The sequence below is a fragment of the Salmo salar genome, unplaced genomic scaffold (genome assembly GCF_965601325.2).
Source record: "Salmo salar unplaced genomic scaffold, fSalSal1 ptg000306l, whole genome shotgun sequence".
NCBI classification, from domain to species: domain Eukaryota; kingdom Metazoa; phylum Chordata; class Actinopteri; order Salmoniformes; family Salmonidae; genus Salmo; species Salmo salar.
This window is the reverse complement of record NW_027675347.1, coordinates 764,782-780,642: the sequence shown is the minus strand read 5'-3', so window position 1 is coordinate 780,642 and position 15,861 is coordinate 764,782. Positions and strand designations below refer to the sequence as shown.

The 15,861-nt window shown below is 41.8% G+C and overlaps 1 protein-coding gene across 1 annotated transcript; it reads left to right on the top strand.

Annotated features, from left to right (window-relative positions):
- Positions 1–1,082: 1,082 nt before the first annotated feature.
- Positions 1,083–2,773, top strand: LOC145875662 (uncharacterized). Its single transcript, XM_082971500.1, has one exon. The coding sequence runs from the start codon at positions 1,083–1,085 to the stop codon at positions 2,685–2,687; it is 1,605 nt and encodes a 534-aa protein (XP_082827626.1). The 3' UTR covers positions 2,688–2,773.
- Positions 2,774–15,861: the final 13,088 nt, after the last annotated feature.

Here is a 15,861-nt window from a genome sequence, read left to right as displayed (position 1 = left end):
TCTTAATACTGTAGATGTTTAGTTACAGTCACATGATCAACTATCAGAAGATCCAGGAAATACTTTTCTGAATGCCAGTCAAATTACAAACATCACGACATGCAACAACAACCAAAGTGCCTCTTCATTCATTACTCTGGTAAAGACAGTTATGCCGTGCTCCACGTTGGATCCAACATCCCTAACAAATTGATGTTTATAATGTGTTATTGTCTGCTTGATTTACTGTAGGGTCTCGTTAGTCTGTTTGGACACAGAGATACATAGCTCATAATGTGTAGAGAACTGTTCCTTGATGGATAGGCTATTGTACAACACACAGATATTTTCCTATATTTGTTGTTAGGTGAAGTTATGGGTCCTACAGTAGGTCTATGTTGTTAGGTGAAGTTATGGGTCCTACAGTAGGTCTATGTTGTTGTTAGGTGAAGTTATGGGTCCTACAGTAGGTCTATGTTATTGTTAGGTGAAGTTATGGGTCCTACAGTAGGTCTATGTTGTTGTTAGGTGAAGTTATGGGTCCTACAGTAGGTCTATGTTATTGTTATGGGAAGTTATGGGTCCTACAGTAGGTCTATGTTATTGTTATGGGTCCTAGAGGACACTATGTATGTCATGCAACAACAACCAAAGTGCTTCTTCGTTCATTACATAGGTATGTTTGTTGTTAGGTGAAGTTATGGGCCAATTTGGCAAACAGTGTACAAACCCTCATTGTCAGGCTGATGAAAAAGCCAAGGAGCATTTTACTGGTTGAAGTGTTTTTTAAGTACAAAGCGGTTGATTTGCGATGACGACACAAACATTATATTAAGCAGGAGATTCAAGCGAGCCTGACAATTATAATCCAAAGTAGTGTGAAATGAACTCATAAGCAACCTGGTAATGGAGGTTACTCCCCTGAGCAAAAATCTTTTCTCACCAGCAAACATAGAAAAGGGCCTCCAATCTTAGATGTTACTACTAATGTGAAAACAAGACAAAATATGACTATTGTTGCTCATTTTAAGACAAATGTCAAGTAATCATTACATTCATTACAGATGTCAATTGTTGTTCAACATCATGGCTACGCTGTTGGCATGACCTTTTACAGTGGATTTCTGCTGTTGTGGGCCTTTAACCATCTGTATGACTTTGTCATTCACACAGGAGAGAGACGTGACTATCGTGGATCCTCTGGGGAGCCTCAACAACCTCATGATGCTGATGAGGCAGAGAAGAGTCTCTCCAGATCAGAACTCCTCAAGAAACACCAGCAGAGACCCACAGGGAAGATAATTAACCTCTCTGACTGTGGGAAGAGATTCACCTCATCATCAGGCATTAAAATTCATCGGAGAAGCCACACAGTAGAGAAAGCTTATTGCTGTACTCAATGTGGGAAGAGTTTTGATACATCTAGCCATCTTATTGTACACCAAAGAACACACACAGGAGAGAAATCTTATAGCTGTGATGAATGTGGGAAGAGTTTTACTCATCGAAGCAGCCTGATATCACACCAGAGAATACACACAGGAGAGAAACTTTCTAGCTGTGATGAATGTGGGAAGAGTTTTACTTGTTCAACCAGCCTGAAATTACACCAAAGAACACACACAGGAGAGAAATCTTTTAGCTGTGATCAATGTGGGAAGAGTTTTACTCAGCTAGGCAACCTGATAACACACCAGAGAACACGCACAGGAGAGAAACCTTTTAGCTGTGATCAATGTGGGAAGAGTTTTACTCATCGAAGCAGCCTGATATCACACCAGAGAATACACACAGGAGAGAAACTTTCTAGCTGTGATGAATGTGGGAAGAGTTTTACTCGTTCAACCAGCCTGAAATTACACCAGAGAACACACACAGGTGAGAAACCTTTTAGCTGTGATCAATGTGGGAAGAGTTTTACTCAGCTAATCAACCTGATAACACACACAGGAGAGAAACTTTCTAGCTGTGATGAATGTGGGAAGAGTTTTACTCGTTCAACCAGCCTGAAATTACACCAGAGAACACACACAGGTGAGAAATCTTTTAGCTGTGATCAATGTGGGAAGTCTTTTACTCATCGAAGCAGCCTGATATCACACCAGAGAATACACACAGGAGAGAAACCGTATATCTGTGATGAGTGTGGGAAGAGTTTTACTTGCTTGCGCAATCTGACTCTTCACCAGAGAACACACACAGGAGAGAAACCCTATAGCTGTACTCGATGTGGGAAGTTTTTTTTAAAATCTAACCATCTGACGATACACCAAAGAAGACACACAGGAGAGAAACCCTATAGCTGTACTCAATGTGGGAAGAGTTTTGTTCAATCTGGAGAACTGAAGATGCACCAGAGAAGACACACAGGAGAGAAACCTTATAGCTGTACTCGATGTGGCAAGAGTTTTGTTCAATCTGGCAAACTGAAGATACACCAGAGAACACACACAGGAGAGAAACCTTATAGCTGTGGTCAATGTGGGAAGCGTTTTGGTCAATCTGGCCATCTGACATCACACCAGAGAACACACACAGGAGAGAAATCTTATAGCTGTGATCAATGTGGGACAAGATTTGCTTGGCTAACCAGCCTAGTTTCACACCAAAGAACACACACGGGAGAAAAACCTTATAGCTGTGATCAATGTAACAAGAGATACTCCGATAAAAGACATCTGATCAAACATCAGAAAATTCATGAATGAGTTGTTTCATGATATCAATGAATTAATGTCACAATGTAGAATGTTTTAACATTGTAGTAGGAGTATTTTAATGATGTCACAATGTAGAACCCTAAACATTTGTCCCCTGTTCTATTGATTTCAACATGATATGGGTATTAGCCTCAGGGGGGAAATCCAGGCTCTGAAATGGAAGAGTTACTATTTATGAGATTTAACAAAAAGTGACTAACACAAAAAGAGCTGTTACACTTACCATGTTGGTGACCCACTGGAATCAAAATGCAACACTTCAAAATGTAGCTAGCTGTTTTCTACAAATTGTCCTCTAACCAGGGATGTACACATTACTCCCAGATTCCATGTGGATTTTGAGCTGTTAGTTTAACAGGACGTGCAACCTCATCTCCCTCCTCTCACACAATTGATTTCAACATAATATCGATGAGTGATGACATAAATGTTGTGTTCCTTTGTTTAGCGACCCCTACATTTAAATGCATCACTCCAAAATGTAGCTGACTGTCTTCTGCAGGTTGTCCTCTAACCAGTGAGGTAAAATATATCTCCCATTTCCATGTGTTTTTTAAGTTGTGTTAGTTTCAACATCACGTACAACCTGATTTCCCCCCTAATGGATATCAGTGATTTATTGCTGCTTGTGCAGTTTAAGGAGCTTGTTTAAAAAATTACAAGTAATATGATTATTGTGGGAGATGTTTGTGTATATTGTGTATATAGGGAAGGAATATATGGGAAGGTGTTTCACCTGAGCTGGCTTGTCCATCTCGTTGGTAGGAAGGTGTTTCACCTGAGCTGGTCCAGGTTCTATTTAAGAGTGTCTGGCCCAGTGCTCCAGTTGTCTTGATACATGTGGAGAGTCAACACCTTTAGTTGCTCCACCTTTTTGGTTTACTTCCTGTCTTTAAGTTTGGTGTGGGTTTTTCTTTTGTTTGCCTCTTCTTGGGCAGATTTAGTGGGTCTCATGGTGGGTGTCTTTTAGGTCCCAGTTGTTGTTACTAGTCAACTTCCAGTGGACACCCCCATAGTGTCTTTCAGAGCCCCTCCTAAAAACATGCTTATATTTTGGGTTGGTTGTTGCATCCAATTAATATTTTAATCAATGGATTTTCCTTAGAATGCTAATTCGTCTTTCAGTTGTTAATCTTATGTTTGTTGTGGTAAATATTTCTGTTTATTTTCATTGTTTTATTATTTTTTCCTGTGAAGCATCCATGTCTGAAATGTGCTGTATAAATAAAGCTTGATTTGAACATATTGCAAAAGAAATTAACCCAATGACTGACAATCAATACGTATCTTGGTCCATCTTATTATGAAAAAAGTATAAATTCATTATATTTCCCACTATGTCAAAATAGTGCTGGTATGTACGTTTAGTATCACTTTTCAACCAACCGAGTGCATTTGTTGAAGATAAATGTTTAATTCAACAATACGTCAAAGGATTCAACTACTGCAAACCGAAACAAACAAATGGATCAACCAGATCAATCCCACTTTTCCAGCCTGCTGAAGGCGTGGTGGAGTGGTAAACACCACCCCCGGCTCTACCAGGGGCTTGAGGTGGTCTCCCACAGCTCTGCTTATGTCATGTTCTGTGGCCTTGCTGTTCCATTTATTGACTGTCCCTGCAACACAGAAACACATTTAGTTATATTATATAAAACACTCAAAGTAATGGATATGGAGCATCTATGGCCTCAGTTACACCTGGCACCTAAATGACTTCTGTCAACCGATCACTCCAAGCTGCATTAGGTTCAGATCTACCAGGATGGGCCTTTGATAGTCTGGATGCAGTCAGGCCACTGAATATGCATAAGCAATGTAAAGAGATGGGGTGAATGAGTGGGGAAAAGTACATTTGACACAAATGACCTTCATAATATCAAAGAACAAATGTGTGTGTCTGAGGGGAAATTAACTTCATACAGCCAAAAGGGGTGAGAAATTATACCAATATCAGTGAACAATTTGCACTAATGTAAATAAACATAGATGATGGAACATATTCCCTTTTGCTGACGTGATGAACCACTAAGGGGACATAAATATTTACCATCTAAACCATGTGTGACCTCTCACCTATCTGGCTGTAGAAGTGTTCTTCCTAACCAGCTCTCTGACTGACTCTCCTATTAGATTAGCTCCACCCTCACTGGGTCTTCAGAGGAGAGGAAGGCTGAGGAGGGATGGAAGGATGAATGGATCAGTCAGTCAATAAAGTGTAGAGCTGCTGTCTGCCAAAATCACTATTTTAGTAGTTCATTAAAGTAAATAAGGCTTTATGACTGCTGAATACCAACTATCAATCACTTAGATCATGTATTTTTAGGTAGAGATACATCCTTGGGACGTCCATAGCCCGTTGAAGTTGACATTTAAAATGGTTAAATGTGATTGTCAGCCCTAACAATCCATTCTAGCACCTCATCAGGCTCTGAAAAAGTCTTCATTGATGACGTGTTCCATCTATTCCAGGGGACAGCAGAGGAACTTCATCGATTCCACTCCTTCATCAATACAAGCAGTAAACATCTGAAATTCACCCTCACCTTCCATGTGCATGAAACAAGTTATCTGGACATTTTGACTAAGAGGGAGGGGGGTGGTTTTAGCACAGACCTATACAGGAAGCCGATGGACAGGACTTCCCTGTTACACGTAGACAGCTTCCACCCTACACCCCTAAAAGAGATCCTCACCATCAACCAATAAAGTCGCATACACAGGATTTGTAGTACACAGAGTGACTATGACAAACAAGCTGACTGTCTGAGTGTTTCAGACAGCGGGGTTACCCAGAGGAATGGCTGGATGAGTGTTTCAGACAGCGGGGTTACGCAGAGGAATGGCTGGATGAGTGTTTCAGACAGCGGGGTTACCCAGAGGAATGGCTGGATGAGTGTTTCAGACAGCGGGGTTACCCAGAGGAATGGCTGTCTGAGTGTTTTCAGACAGCGGGGTTACCCAGAGGAATGGCTGTCTGAGTGTTTTCAGACAGCGGGGTTACCCAGAGGAATGGCTGTCTGAGTGTTTCAGACAGCGGGGTTACCCAGAGGAATGGCTGGATGAGTGTTTCAGACAGCGGGGTTACCCAGAGGAATGGCTGGATGAGTGTTTCAGACAGCGGGGTTACCCAGAGGAATGGCTGGATGAGTGTTTCAGACAGCGGGGTTACCCAGAGGAATGGCTGGATGAGTGTTTCAGACAGCGGGGTTACCCAGAGGAATGGCTGGATGAGTGTTTCAGACAGCGGGGTTACCCAGAGGAATGGCTGTCTGAGTGTTTTCAGACAGCGGGGTTACCCAGAGGAATGGCTGTCTGAGTGTTTTCAGACAGCGGGGTTACCCAGAGGAATGGCTGTCTGAGTGTTTCAGACAGCGGGGTTACCCAGAGGAATGGCTGGATGAGTGTTTCAGACAGCGGGGTTACCCAGAGGAATGGCTGGATGAGTGTTTCAGACAGCGGGGTTACCCAGAGGAATGGCTGGATGAGTGTTTCAGACAGCGGGGTTACCCAGAGGAATGGCTGGATGAGTGTTACAGACAGCGGGGTTACCCAGAGGAATGGCTGGATGAGTGTTTCAGACAGCGGGGTTACCCAGAGGAATGGCTGGATGAGTGTTTCAGACAGCGGGGTTACCCAGAGGAACGGCTGGATGAGTGTTTCAGACAGCGGGGTTACCCAGAGGAATGGCTGGATGAGTGTTTCAGACAGCGGGGTTACCCAGAGGAATGGCTGGATGAGTGTTTCAGACAGCGGGGTTATCTAGAGGAACTGCTGGATGAGTGTTTCAGACAGCGGGGTTACCCAGAGGAATGGCTGGATGAGTGTTTCAGACAGCGGGGTTACCCAGAGGAACGGCTGGATGAGTGTTTCATACAGCGGGGTTACCCAGAGGAATGGCTGGATGAGTGTTTCAGACAGCGGGGTTACCCAGAGGAATGGCTGGATGAGTGTTTCAGACAGCGGGGTTACCCAGAGGAACGGCTGGATGAGTGTTTCAGACAGCGGGGTTACCCAGAGGAACGGCTGGATGAGTGTTTCAGACAGCGGGGTTACCCAGAGGAAAGGCTGGGTGAGTGTTTCAGACAGCGGGGTTACCCAGAGGAATGGCTGGATGAGTGTTTCAGACAGCGGGTTACCCAGAGGAATGGCTGGATGAGTGTTTCAGACAGCGGGGTTACCCAGAGGAATGGCTGGATGAGTGTTTCAGACAGCGGGGTTACCCAGAGGAATGGCTGGATGAGTGTTACAGACAGCGGGGTTACCCAGAGGAATGGCTGTCTGAGTGTTTCAGACTGCGGGGTTACCCAGAGGAATGGCTGGATGAGTGTTTCAGACAGCGGGGTTACCAAGAGGAATGGCTGGTTGAGTGTTTCAGACAGCGGGGTTACCCAGAGGAACGGCTGGATGAGTGTTTCAGACAGCGGGGTTACCCAGAGGAATGGCTGGATGAGTGTTTCAGACAGCGGGGTTATCTAGAGGAACTGCTGGATGAGTGTTTCAGACAGCGGGGTTACCCAGAGGAATGGCTGGATGAGTGTTTCAGACAGCGGGGTTACCCAGAGGAACGGCTGGATGAGTGTTTCATACAGCGGGGTTACTCAGAGGAATGGCTGGATGAGTGTTTCAGACAGCGGGGTTACCCAGAGGAATGGCTGGATGACGCAAGGGATCTTTATAAAAATACAGTGGTGGAAAAAGTACCCAATTGTCATACTTGAGTAAAGAAAACATTTAAAATGTCCTTTTAATTTTGTAAATTTAAAACAGAAACATAACTGTTTGTACTTATAGGGAACCAGATCGTGACTAGAACTCAGTTACTAAGTCTTTAACCACACTGTGTTGTTACACTGCTGAGTAAAAACTCATGCTTCCTACACTTTAACTTGTTGTCTGAAGATAAAGTGTACATTTTACTGAACTGCGTCCAGTCAGCAGATGGACTAGATGCCTCTTAGGCCGCCCATTGTGACTCCGTCAAGAATTCAGCAGAGCAAGTTTGTATGAAGGTCTGGTTATTAAATGGGTACATAGTTCAATAGTAATATCCTCTAAAACGCTCTGGTGACAAACTTTGCTGCCCTGTTTCCAATTGTCCACATTGCTGGAAGAACCTATTCAAGTAAGTAAGTAAATAGATTTTGAAAATGTAAAAAAAACCCGATGTATTATTAGCTAACTAGCTACAGTGCAGGCTAACTCAAATGAGCTGCTAAATGAGCTAGCTATCTAGCCAACTTCACATACTGTATAGATAGATAGGTAGCTGGTGATATTTAATTCACTTAGCTAGCGAACTTCATATTAGCTAGCTATCTATTTATCACTGTAAAAAACAAACTCCAAATGCATTTGTAGGTAGCTAGCTAACAGCCATGGAAGAGGGTGAAAGGATAGCAGCCCCAACTGTCAGTGAGAGAGGAGGCTATTCTGGATAGGGCAGGTACTTTTGTGTAGTTCCTGTCCCTAGAAGTGAGGACGGAGATAATAGTAACATAATATTCAGTGTGGTGTAATTTGACTAAAATGAAGTCTGTTTCTTGTGAGGTTTTCTGTCCTCAGATAAAGAGCTCTATGAAAGCCAGTCTACATATGAAGAGGTCCCAATGAAGAGCAGTGGTTCTCAGTCCTGGGGACTCAAAGAGGGGCACATTGTTGTTTTTGACTTCACACTGCACAGCTGATTCAAATGATCAACTCATCATCAAGCTTCAAGTGGTATTTATGTATTCATTTGTGATGCTGTCCTTGATATGATCCTGTTATTGTCACATGCTACACATGTACATATGTGTGCCCATGCATCTATCAATCCAATGTTATCATGATTTGTTATCAGGGATATTATACTTTAGTAATCCACAATGACCTGGTGATGTAACAGTCTAGTAATTACATTGTCTTCCATATTCCTACAGATACCTTGTAACTGGAGATTCCTTCAAAATGATTGCCTACAGTTAACGTGTAGGGCACTGCAAGGTTGGGTGACCAAGGACCAGGAGGGGATCTGCAGCTCGCCGCCGTGTCCCAGAGGAGGACTCTGCTGCTCTGCAGGAAGTTTCAAGGATGGGGTCCAACAACGCAGCAAGAGAGGCAATCCGTGTGCAGGAGATCTTCACCTCCTACTTCTTCAAAGAGGGTGCTGTTCCCTGGCAACACCATAGACTACACTATGCACAACCAAAGGCTCTTTTAAGAGCCATTCACATTGCAATAAGAGTATTCTTCCATTTACTGAGCTATGTCAACTGCAGTTATTCAATTCACAGTTTCTCTCCCTTTGATTTCTACTTCTCAGGTGAGGGTGCTGTTTAGGTAAGGGTGTGATGTCTGTGCAAAAACAAAACAGACTATTTTAAATCGCCCATATTGAAAAAATGTAGAACAATTAGACACCCTATAACCCACACCTACACACTCATGAATCAATCTGATTGATGGATTGTGTTGTGCAGTAAGCAGGTTCAGGTGTATAACTGTGGCTCCTTCCACCTTCAAAGAATAGGCAAGAGGGCCAACCATGGAGAATAGTAAGACACTTCATTATTTCTATAACTACGCTATACTGTTTATCCTTGTGGGTCCGTTCATGTTTTTCAGCATAAAGTACTCTGCAGCCACTTAGTGTGGTGTGGACACCAGGTGAGGCCACACAGAGATTCCTGTTGAACACTGTCGCTTTAACTACCTTATTTTCTCAATAACAGTCTCTCTCCTTCACTTCATCCCTCTCTCCTCTTCTCCCTAAATCCTCTAGGTTATATCATCTGTGTCGGTGAACCCCTCCTGCATCTGAACTGGCTACATAGAGGGCACAGCATGATCAGAGGTGAGAGGTCACTTGGTCAGGTCAACAGGAAGTATTATTAAAGAGATGCTTTACATTGAAATACAGACAGAGATGCAGTAGTCCCAGAGTTAATGATCCCAGGTCAGTTTATATTATACAGGAAGTATTATTAAAGAGATGCTTTACATTGAAATACAAACAGAGATGCAGTAGTCCCAGAGTTAATGATCCCAGGTCAGTTTATATTATACAGGAAGTATTATTAAAGAGATGCATTACATTGAAATACAGATAGATGCAGTAGTCCCAGAGTTAATGATCCCAGGTCAGTTTATATTATACAGGAAGTATTATTAAAGAGATGCTTTACATTGAAATACAGACAGAGATGCAGTAGTCCCAGAGTTAATGATCCAAGGTCAGTTTTTTATTTCACCTCCTGATTGATGACTAACAATGTTAGAATAAAAAATAAAAACACAAGGTTTAAACATGCTCTCTCTCTCCATCTGCCTCTCGTCTGCAGATATGTTTTGATGTGAGAGGATGCCAACCCCCAGTCCCATCATCGCCACCTCACCTGCTTTTAAGAACCTTTGGGTCGACGAGAGACACTATTATGTAATTGTGATGAACTGAGAGAATATTTATGTAGCACTGTGATTCATTAATCATGTGCTGCCTTCCCTGCTCCTATGTGCTTACCTCTTTCCCTTTCTGTCTTTTACACCTCTCTCACCACCTCCTCTTTCTTCCTCTGTTTTTATAATGCACAACAGATGTGCATTGAAGGACAGATTAAACTTGTATTTATAACACTTGGATAATGAGCTTTTCAATAAAGCATTTCACATTCTCTACTGGTTGAAATGAAGTGTAATGTGATGAAATACTCCACCTATCCTGTGTTTATCAGATCAATGCAGATGAAGGACATTAGATGTTGAGATGAACCAGTGTTAGAGTATTTACATGATGCATAGGAAGTGTAGTGTTCTGTTTTTTAACATTATATTTCTGTATATATGAATTAACTAGTTAAATCCTGTTTCTAGCCTATTAGTTACAATGTGTAACCATTGATGTCCCAGGACCAAGATTGGTAAACACTGTTGAAGTGTATAATTGTAATCCATACATGCAGACACAGCGTCATTCAAAGACTGGAATTTGATACTCCTGGTATTGGACATGACTGAAAAATAATCTCGAAGACATTCATACCTAAACTGCACCTTTATTTGCCAAGGTAGAGTACATGATCAGTGAATATATTAAATGTACAGGCTACAATGGTACAACATGATATTATATTCTACTCAATCCATAGGCTTCATTAATGTCATTCAGGAAGTTGATACAACTGGCTATGATAGCTGAGGTTCATAGGTTCTGAACTAATATGTATACCAAACGTTTGGGTCCATACACAGATCGGCTAGATAGCTAGCTACACATCCATAGGCATACAGGTATTATAATCATCCACTGCACAATAAGCAAGAACATAGCTAGCTACGTTATTTCATCTATCTGCATGGCAAATATCAGCAAGGCAAGCTTACAAAATTGTACATTCAATTTGCAGTAAATTCTTCAGCTAACTAGATTCTATACATCCACTGTTTCACAAAACGACAGCCTGGTTTGCTGGTTGTTTCAGGAGTCCCTAAATCAACCAGAATGACAATTTCATACTCATGTCACAACACCCATAAAGCTAGCCAGCTAGCTGGCTAATGTTAGATAGTCAGCTAGCTGGCTAATGTTAGCTAGTCAGCTAGCTGGCTAAAGTTAGCTAGTCAGCTAGCTGGCTAATGTTAGCTAGCTAGCTATTGTTAGCTAGTCAGCTAGCTGGATAATGTTAGCTAGTCAGCTAGCTGGTTAATGTTAGCTAGTCAGCTAGCTGGCTAATGTTAGCTAGTCAGCTAGCTGGCTAATGTTAGCTAGTCAGCTAGCTGGTTAATGTTAGCTAGTCAGCAAGCTGGCTAATGTTAGCTAGTCAGCTAGTTGGCTAATGTTAGCTAGTCAGCTAGCTTGCTAAATCGCGATTTTCGTAAATGAACTTTATGATTAAAAAAAAGCATAATCGTTTGTCTCTACATTAACTAACATTCCTGTCAACTGTACATGTTTTTGCATTCGTTATGACGTTATAATCCCTTACATTTGCTTCCATCCTAGTATTTCTGTCCGCCATCTTTGATCCAGTTCAGTTCTGTGTAGGGGTACCCCTCTCTCCTAGTATTTCTGTCCGCCATCTTTGATCCAGTTCAGTTCTGTGTAGGGGTACCCCTCTTTCCTAGTATTTCTGTCCGCCATCTTTGATCCAGTTCAGTTCTGTGTAGGGTTACCCCTCTCTCCTAGTATTTCTGTCCGCCATCTTTGATCCAGTTCAGTTCTGTGTAGGGGTACCTCTCTCTCCTAGTATTTCTGTCCGCCATCTTTGATCCAGTTCAGTTCTGTGTAGGGGTACCCCTCTCGCCTAGTGTTTCTGTCCACCATCTTTACTGAAGAAATTCTAACAGTCACTAGTGCAGCAGCAGCCTCCCCCGGTCCTAGTGCGGCCCCGCTAAAAAGTTTAAGATGCGATGGAACGGTTGACGAAAAAAATAAATCACAGAAAAAATATTTTGACTGATATTGATTTATTTAGGGGGGGGCGAATTAATATTTTAGTACCAGCGATGTCCCTAATGAATATTTAGGCTAATGAATATTTAAGCCTATCGACGTCCCGGATTCCTACCCTTTAACTTTTGTCTGAAAATTAAATAAACATTTTACTCAACTGCGTTACCCACTCCAGTCAGCAGATGGCGGTGTGGGAATTTAAGGTAATGCTGTTGGTGTGACGTATAATGTAGTGGACGGAACGCTTCTTTCAACAGTAGCAACAGTGATTCAGCCTCCTCGGTCTTGCTAGACAAAATAGCCGAACCGATAAAGCTCATTAGACGCTTTAGTGTATATTAGCCACTGTGTTTTAAACCCACTTCTGTCGTCTAGTTAGTTATCAGATTTAATTTCATATTTACGGTGTTGTTGTTATTATTCAGCTAGCGGGCTGGTTAAGTTAGCATTAGCCTAGCTAGCTAACATCCCCGACCATGCGGTCACTGAGCTACTCTCCTGCTAAAGAAGATGAGGACATCACAGTAAAACAAGAAGTAGAGGGTGAGGCCGTTACTGTGAAAGAAGAAAAAGACGCGTTCAGAGTGAAAGAGGAGGAGGATGTTACAGTAAAAGAAGAGGAGGATGCAGTTTATTGAGTGAAAGAGGAGGAGGGGGAGATGACTGTTACATCGATAAAGGAGGAGGAAGAAGAGGAGGAAACTGGACATCTGGGCCCGGTTTCCCAAACGCATCTTAAGGCGTCCAATGGTTCTAACGGTGAACTTAGCCATAAGATGGTTTTGAGAAACCGTTCCCTGATTAACACTAGTAAGTACTGTCTTAAATACAGAGGCACAAACTCTGCAGTTGTTGAACTGATGTGTGGTGTTAAAGCGGAAATATTCAACAGCTACATCCATATTTAGACTTTTAAAATTATTTATTTATAACCATTGATTCTTGAAGAATATAACACATGCCTCATGAGCTTAGTTCAACTGTTGTACCCCATCAGAACCCCAAATAAGCTTTTTTTTTTTACTCCAATGTTTAGAAATGTAAACCAACACTGTATAGCCTCAACATAGGTAAAACTATAATGTTGATATCATGGATGGTCAGTCCTTGCATCCATAGGTCTGTCTATGAATTTGAAAGTAGTTACATTTCTCCAACCCCATAATCATCTTATTACCAAAACAGTGGTGGAATGACAGATTTGTTATTGTATGAACTGCAGATTGCTGGGTTGTGTGAGTTTTTTCAACAGTAACAAAATGGCTGCCCAGAGGCTTGGTTTGGTAAACAGCTGAGGGATGGGGGAAGGAGGAGTGTAACCACTCAAATTTATTCATCCAGGATGTCATAATGATAGTTTAACCAGGTTTCTAGGCTATATAGTATATTCTAGAATTCATCCATGATGTCATAATGATAGTTTAACCAGGTTTCTAGGCTATATAGTATATTCTAGAATTCATCCATGATGTCATAATGATAGTTTAACCAGGTTTCTAGGCTATATAGTATATTCTAGAATTCATCCATGGTGTCATAATGATAGTTTAACCAGGTTTCTTGGCTATATAGTATATTCTAGAATTCATCCATGATGTCATAATGATAGTTTAACCAGGTTTCTAGGATATATAGTATATTCTAGAATTCATCCATGATGTCATAATGATAGTTTAACCAGGTTTCTAGGATGTATAGTATATTCTAGAATTCATCCAGGATGTCATAATGATAGTTTAACAAGGTTTCTAGGATATATAGTATATTCTATAACTGCCAGTGTAGATTTCCTGTGGAGGCAAATTATTAGAGCTGTTGATAAGTCATTGTATAATATTCAGACAATTGTTTTTCATGCCATTACATTAAAGGCAAGACATACCTAGATTCAATTACATTCATGAATTGGTTTGAAACCTTTGTTTTAAACCCGTCTCAAAATTGGTGCCTTGCCGGATTTGTAAAAAATGGTTTGTCATGAAACTCTATTTTTTAAATGTATTTAAATGTAACCTTTATTTAACTAGACAAGTCAGTTAAGAACAAATTCTTATTTACAATGACTGCCTACCCCGGACAACGCTGGGCCAATTGTGCGCCGCCCTATGGAACTCCCAATCACGGCCGGTTGTGATACAGCCTGGATTTGAACCAGGGTGTCTGTAGTGAAGTCTCAAGCACTGAGATGCAGTGTCCGCTGCGCCACTCGGGAGCCCCAAAATCACTATAACCTGACTGGAGGGAGCCAGTCATCACTATAACCTGACTGGAGGGAGCCAGTCATCACTATAACCTGACTGGAGGGAGCCAGTCATCACTATAACCTGACTAGAGGGAGCCAGTCATCACTATAACCTGACTAGAGGGAGCCGACCAGTTCTGAAAGCCTTTTGCCGTACCCTCACCCTACTCCTCTGGTGATGTAGAGGTTATCCCAGGCCCTGTGTGTCCCCAGGCGCTCTCATTTGTTGACTTCTGTAACCGTAAAAGCCTTGGTTTCATGCATGTTAACATCAGAAGCCTCCTCCCTAAGTTTGTTTTACTCACTGCTTTAGCACACTCCGCCAACCTTGATGTCCTTGCCGTGTCTGAATCCTGGCTTTGGAAGGTCACCAAAAATTCTGAAATTTCCATCCCCAACTACAACATTTTCCATCAAAATGAGAGGAGTTGCAATCTACTGCAGAGATGGCCTGCAATGTTCTATCATACTTTCCAGGTCTAAGCCCAAACAGTTCAAGCTTTTAATTTAAAAAATGAATCTCTCCAGAAATAAGTCTCTCACTGTTGCCGCCTGTTACAGACCCCCCTCAGCTCCCAGCTGCCCTGGACACCATATGTGAATTGATTGGCCCCCATCTATCTTCAGAGTTTGTTCTGTTAGGTGACCTAAACTGGGATATGCTTAACCTCTCTAGGGGGTGTGGGACGCTACCGTCCCACATGGCCAACATCCAGTGAAATTGCAGAGCACCAAATTCAAAAACAGAAATACTCACTATAAGAATTCATAAAACATACAAGTGTTATACATCGGTTTAAAGATTAACTTCTTGTTAATCAAACCACGGTGTCAGATTTCAAAAAGGCTTTACCGTGAAAGCATACCATGCGATTATCTGAGAACAGCGCCCAGCAGACAAATCATTAGTAACAGTTACCAGCCAAGTAGAGGAGTTACACAAGTCAGAAATAGCGATAAAATGAATCACTTACTTTTGATGATCTTCATATCGTTGCACTCACAAGACTCCCATTTACTCAATAAATGTTAGTTTTGTTCGATAAAGTCTCTCTTTATATCCAAAAACCTCCGTTTTGTTCATGCGTTTTGTTCAGTAATCCACAGGCTCAAAGGCAGTCACTACAGCCAGACGAAAAATCCGAAAAGTATCAGTAAAGTTCGTAGAAACATGTCAAACGATGTTTATAATCAATCTTCAGGTTGTTTTTAGCCTAAATAATATATAACATTTCAACCGGACAATAACGTCAATATAAAAGGTAAACAAGAAAGGTGCGCTCTCGGTCTCGCGCATGAAAAATCTCTGAGATACTGAATGGTCCACTCATTCAGAGTGGTCTTACACTCTCATTTTTCAGGATGCAAGCCTGAAACTATTTCTAAAGACTGTTGACATCTAGTGGAAGCCATAGGAAGTGCAATTTGAGACCTAAGTCAATGGAATCTGTATAGGCAGTCAATGGAAAACTACAACAACAACAAATCCC

Excerpts from the sequence above, each read along its gene's own strand:
- LOC145875662 (XM_082971500.1), top strand. The coding sequence starts at position 1,083 with ATGACCTTTTACAGTGGATTTCTGCTGTTGTGGGCCTTTAACCATCTG.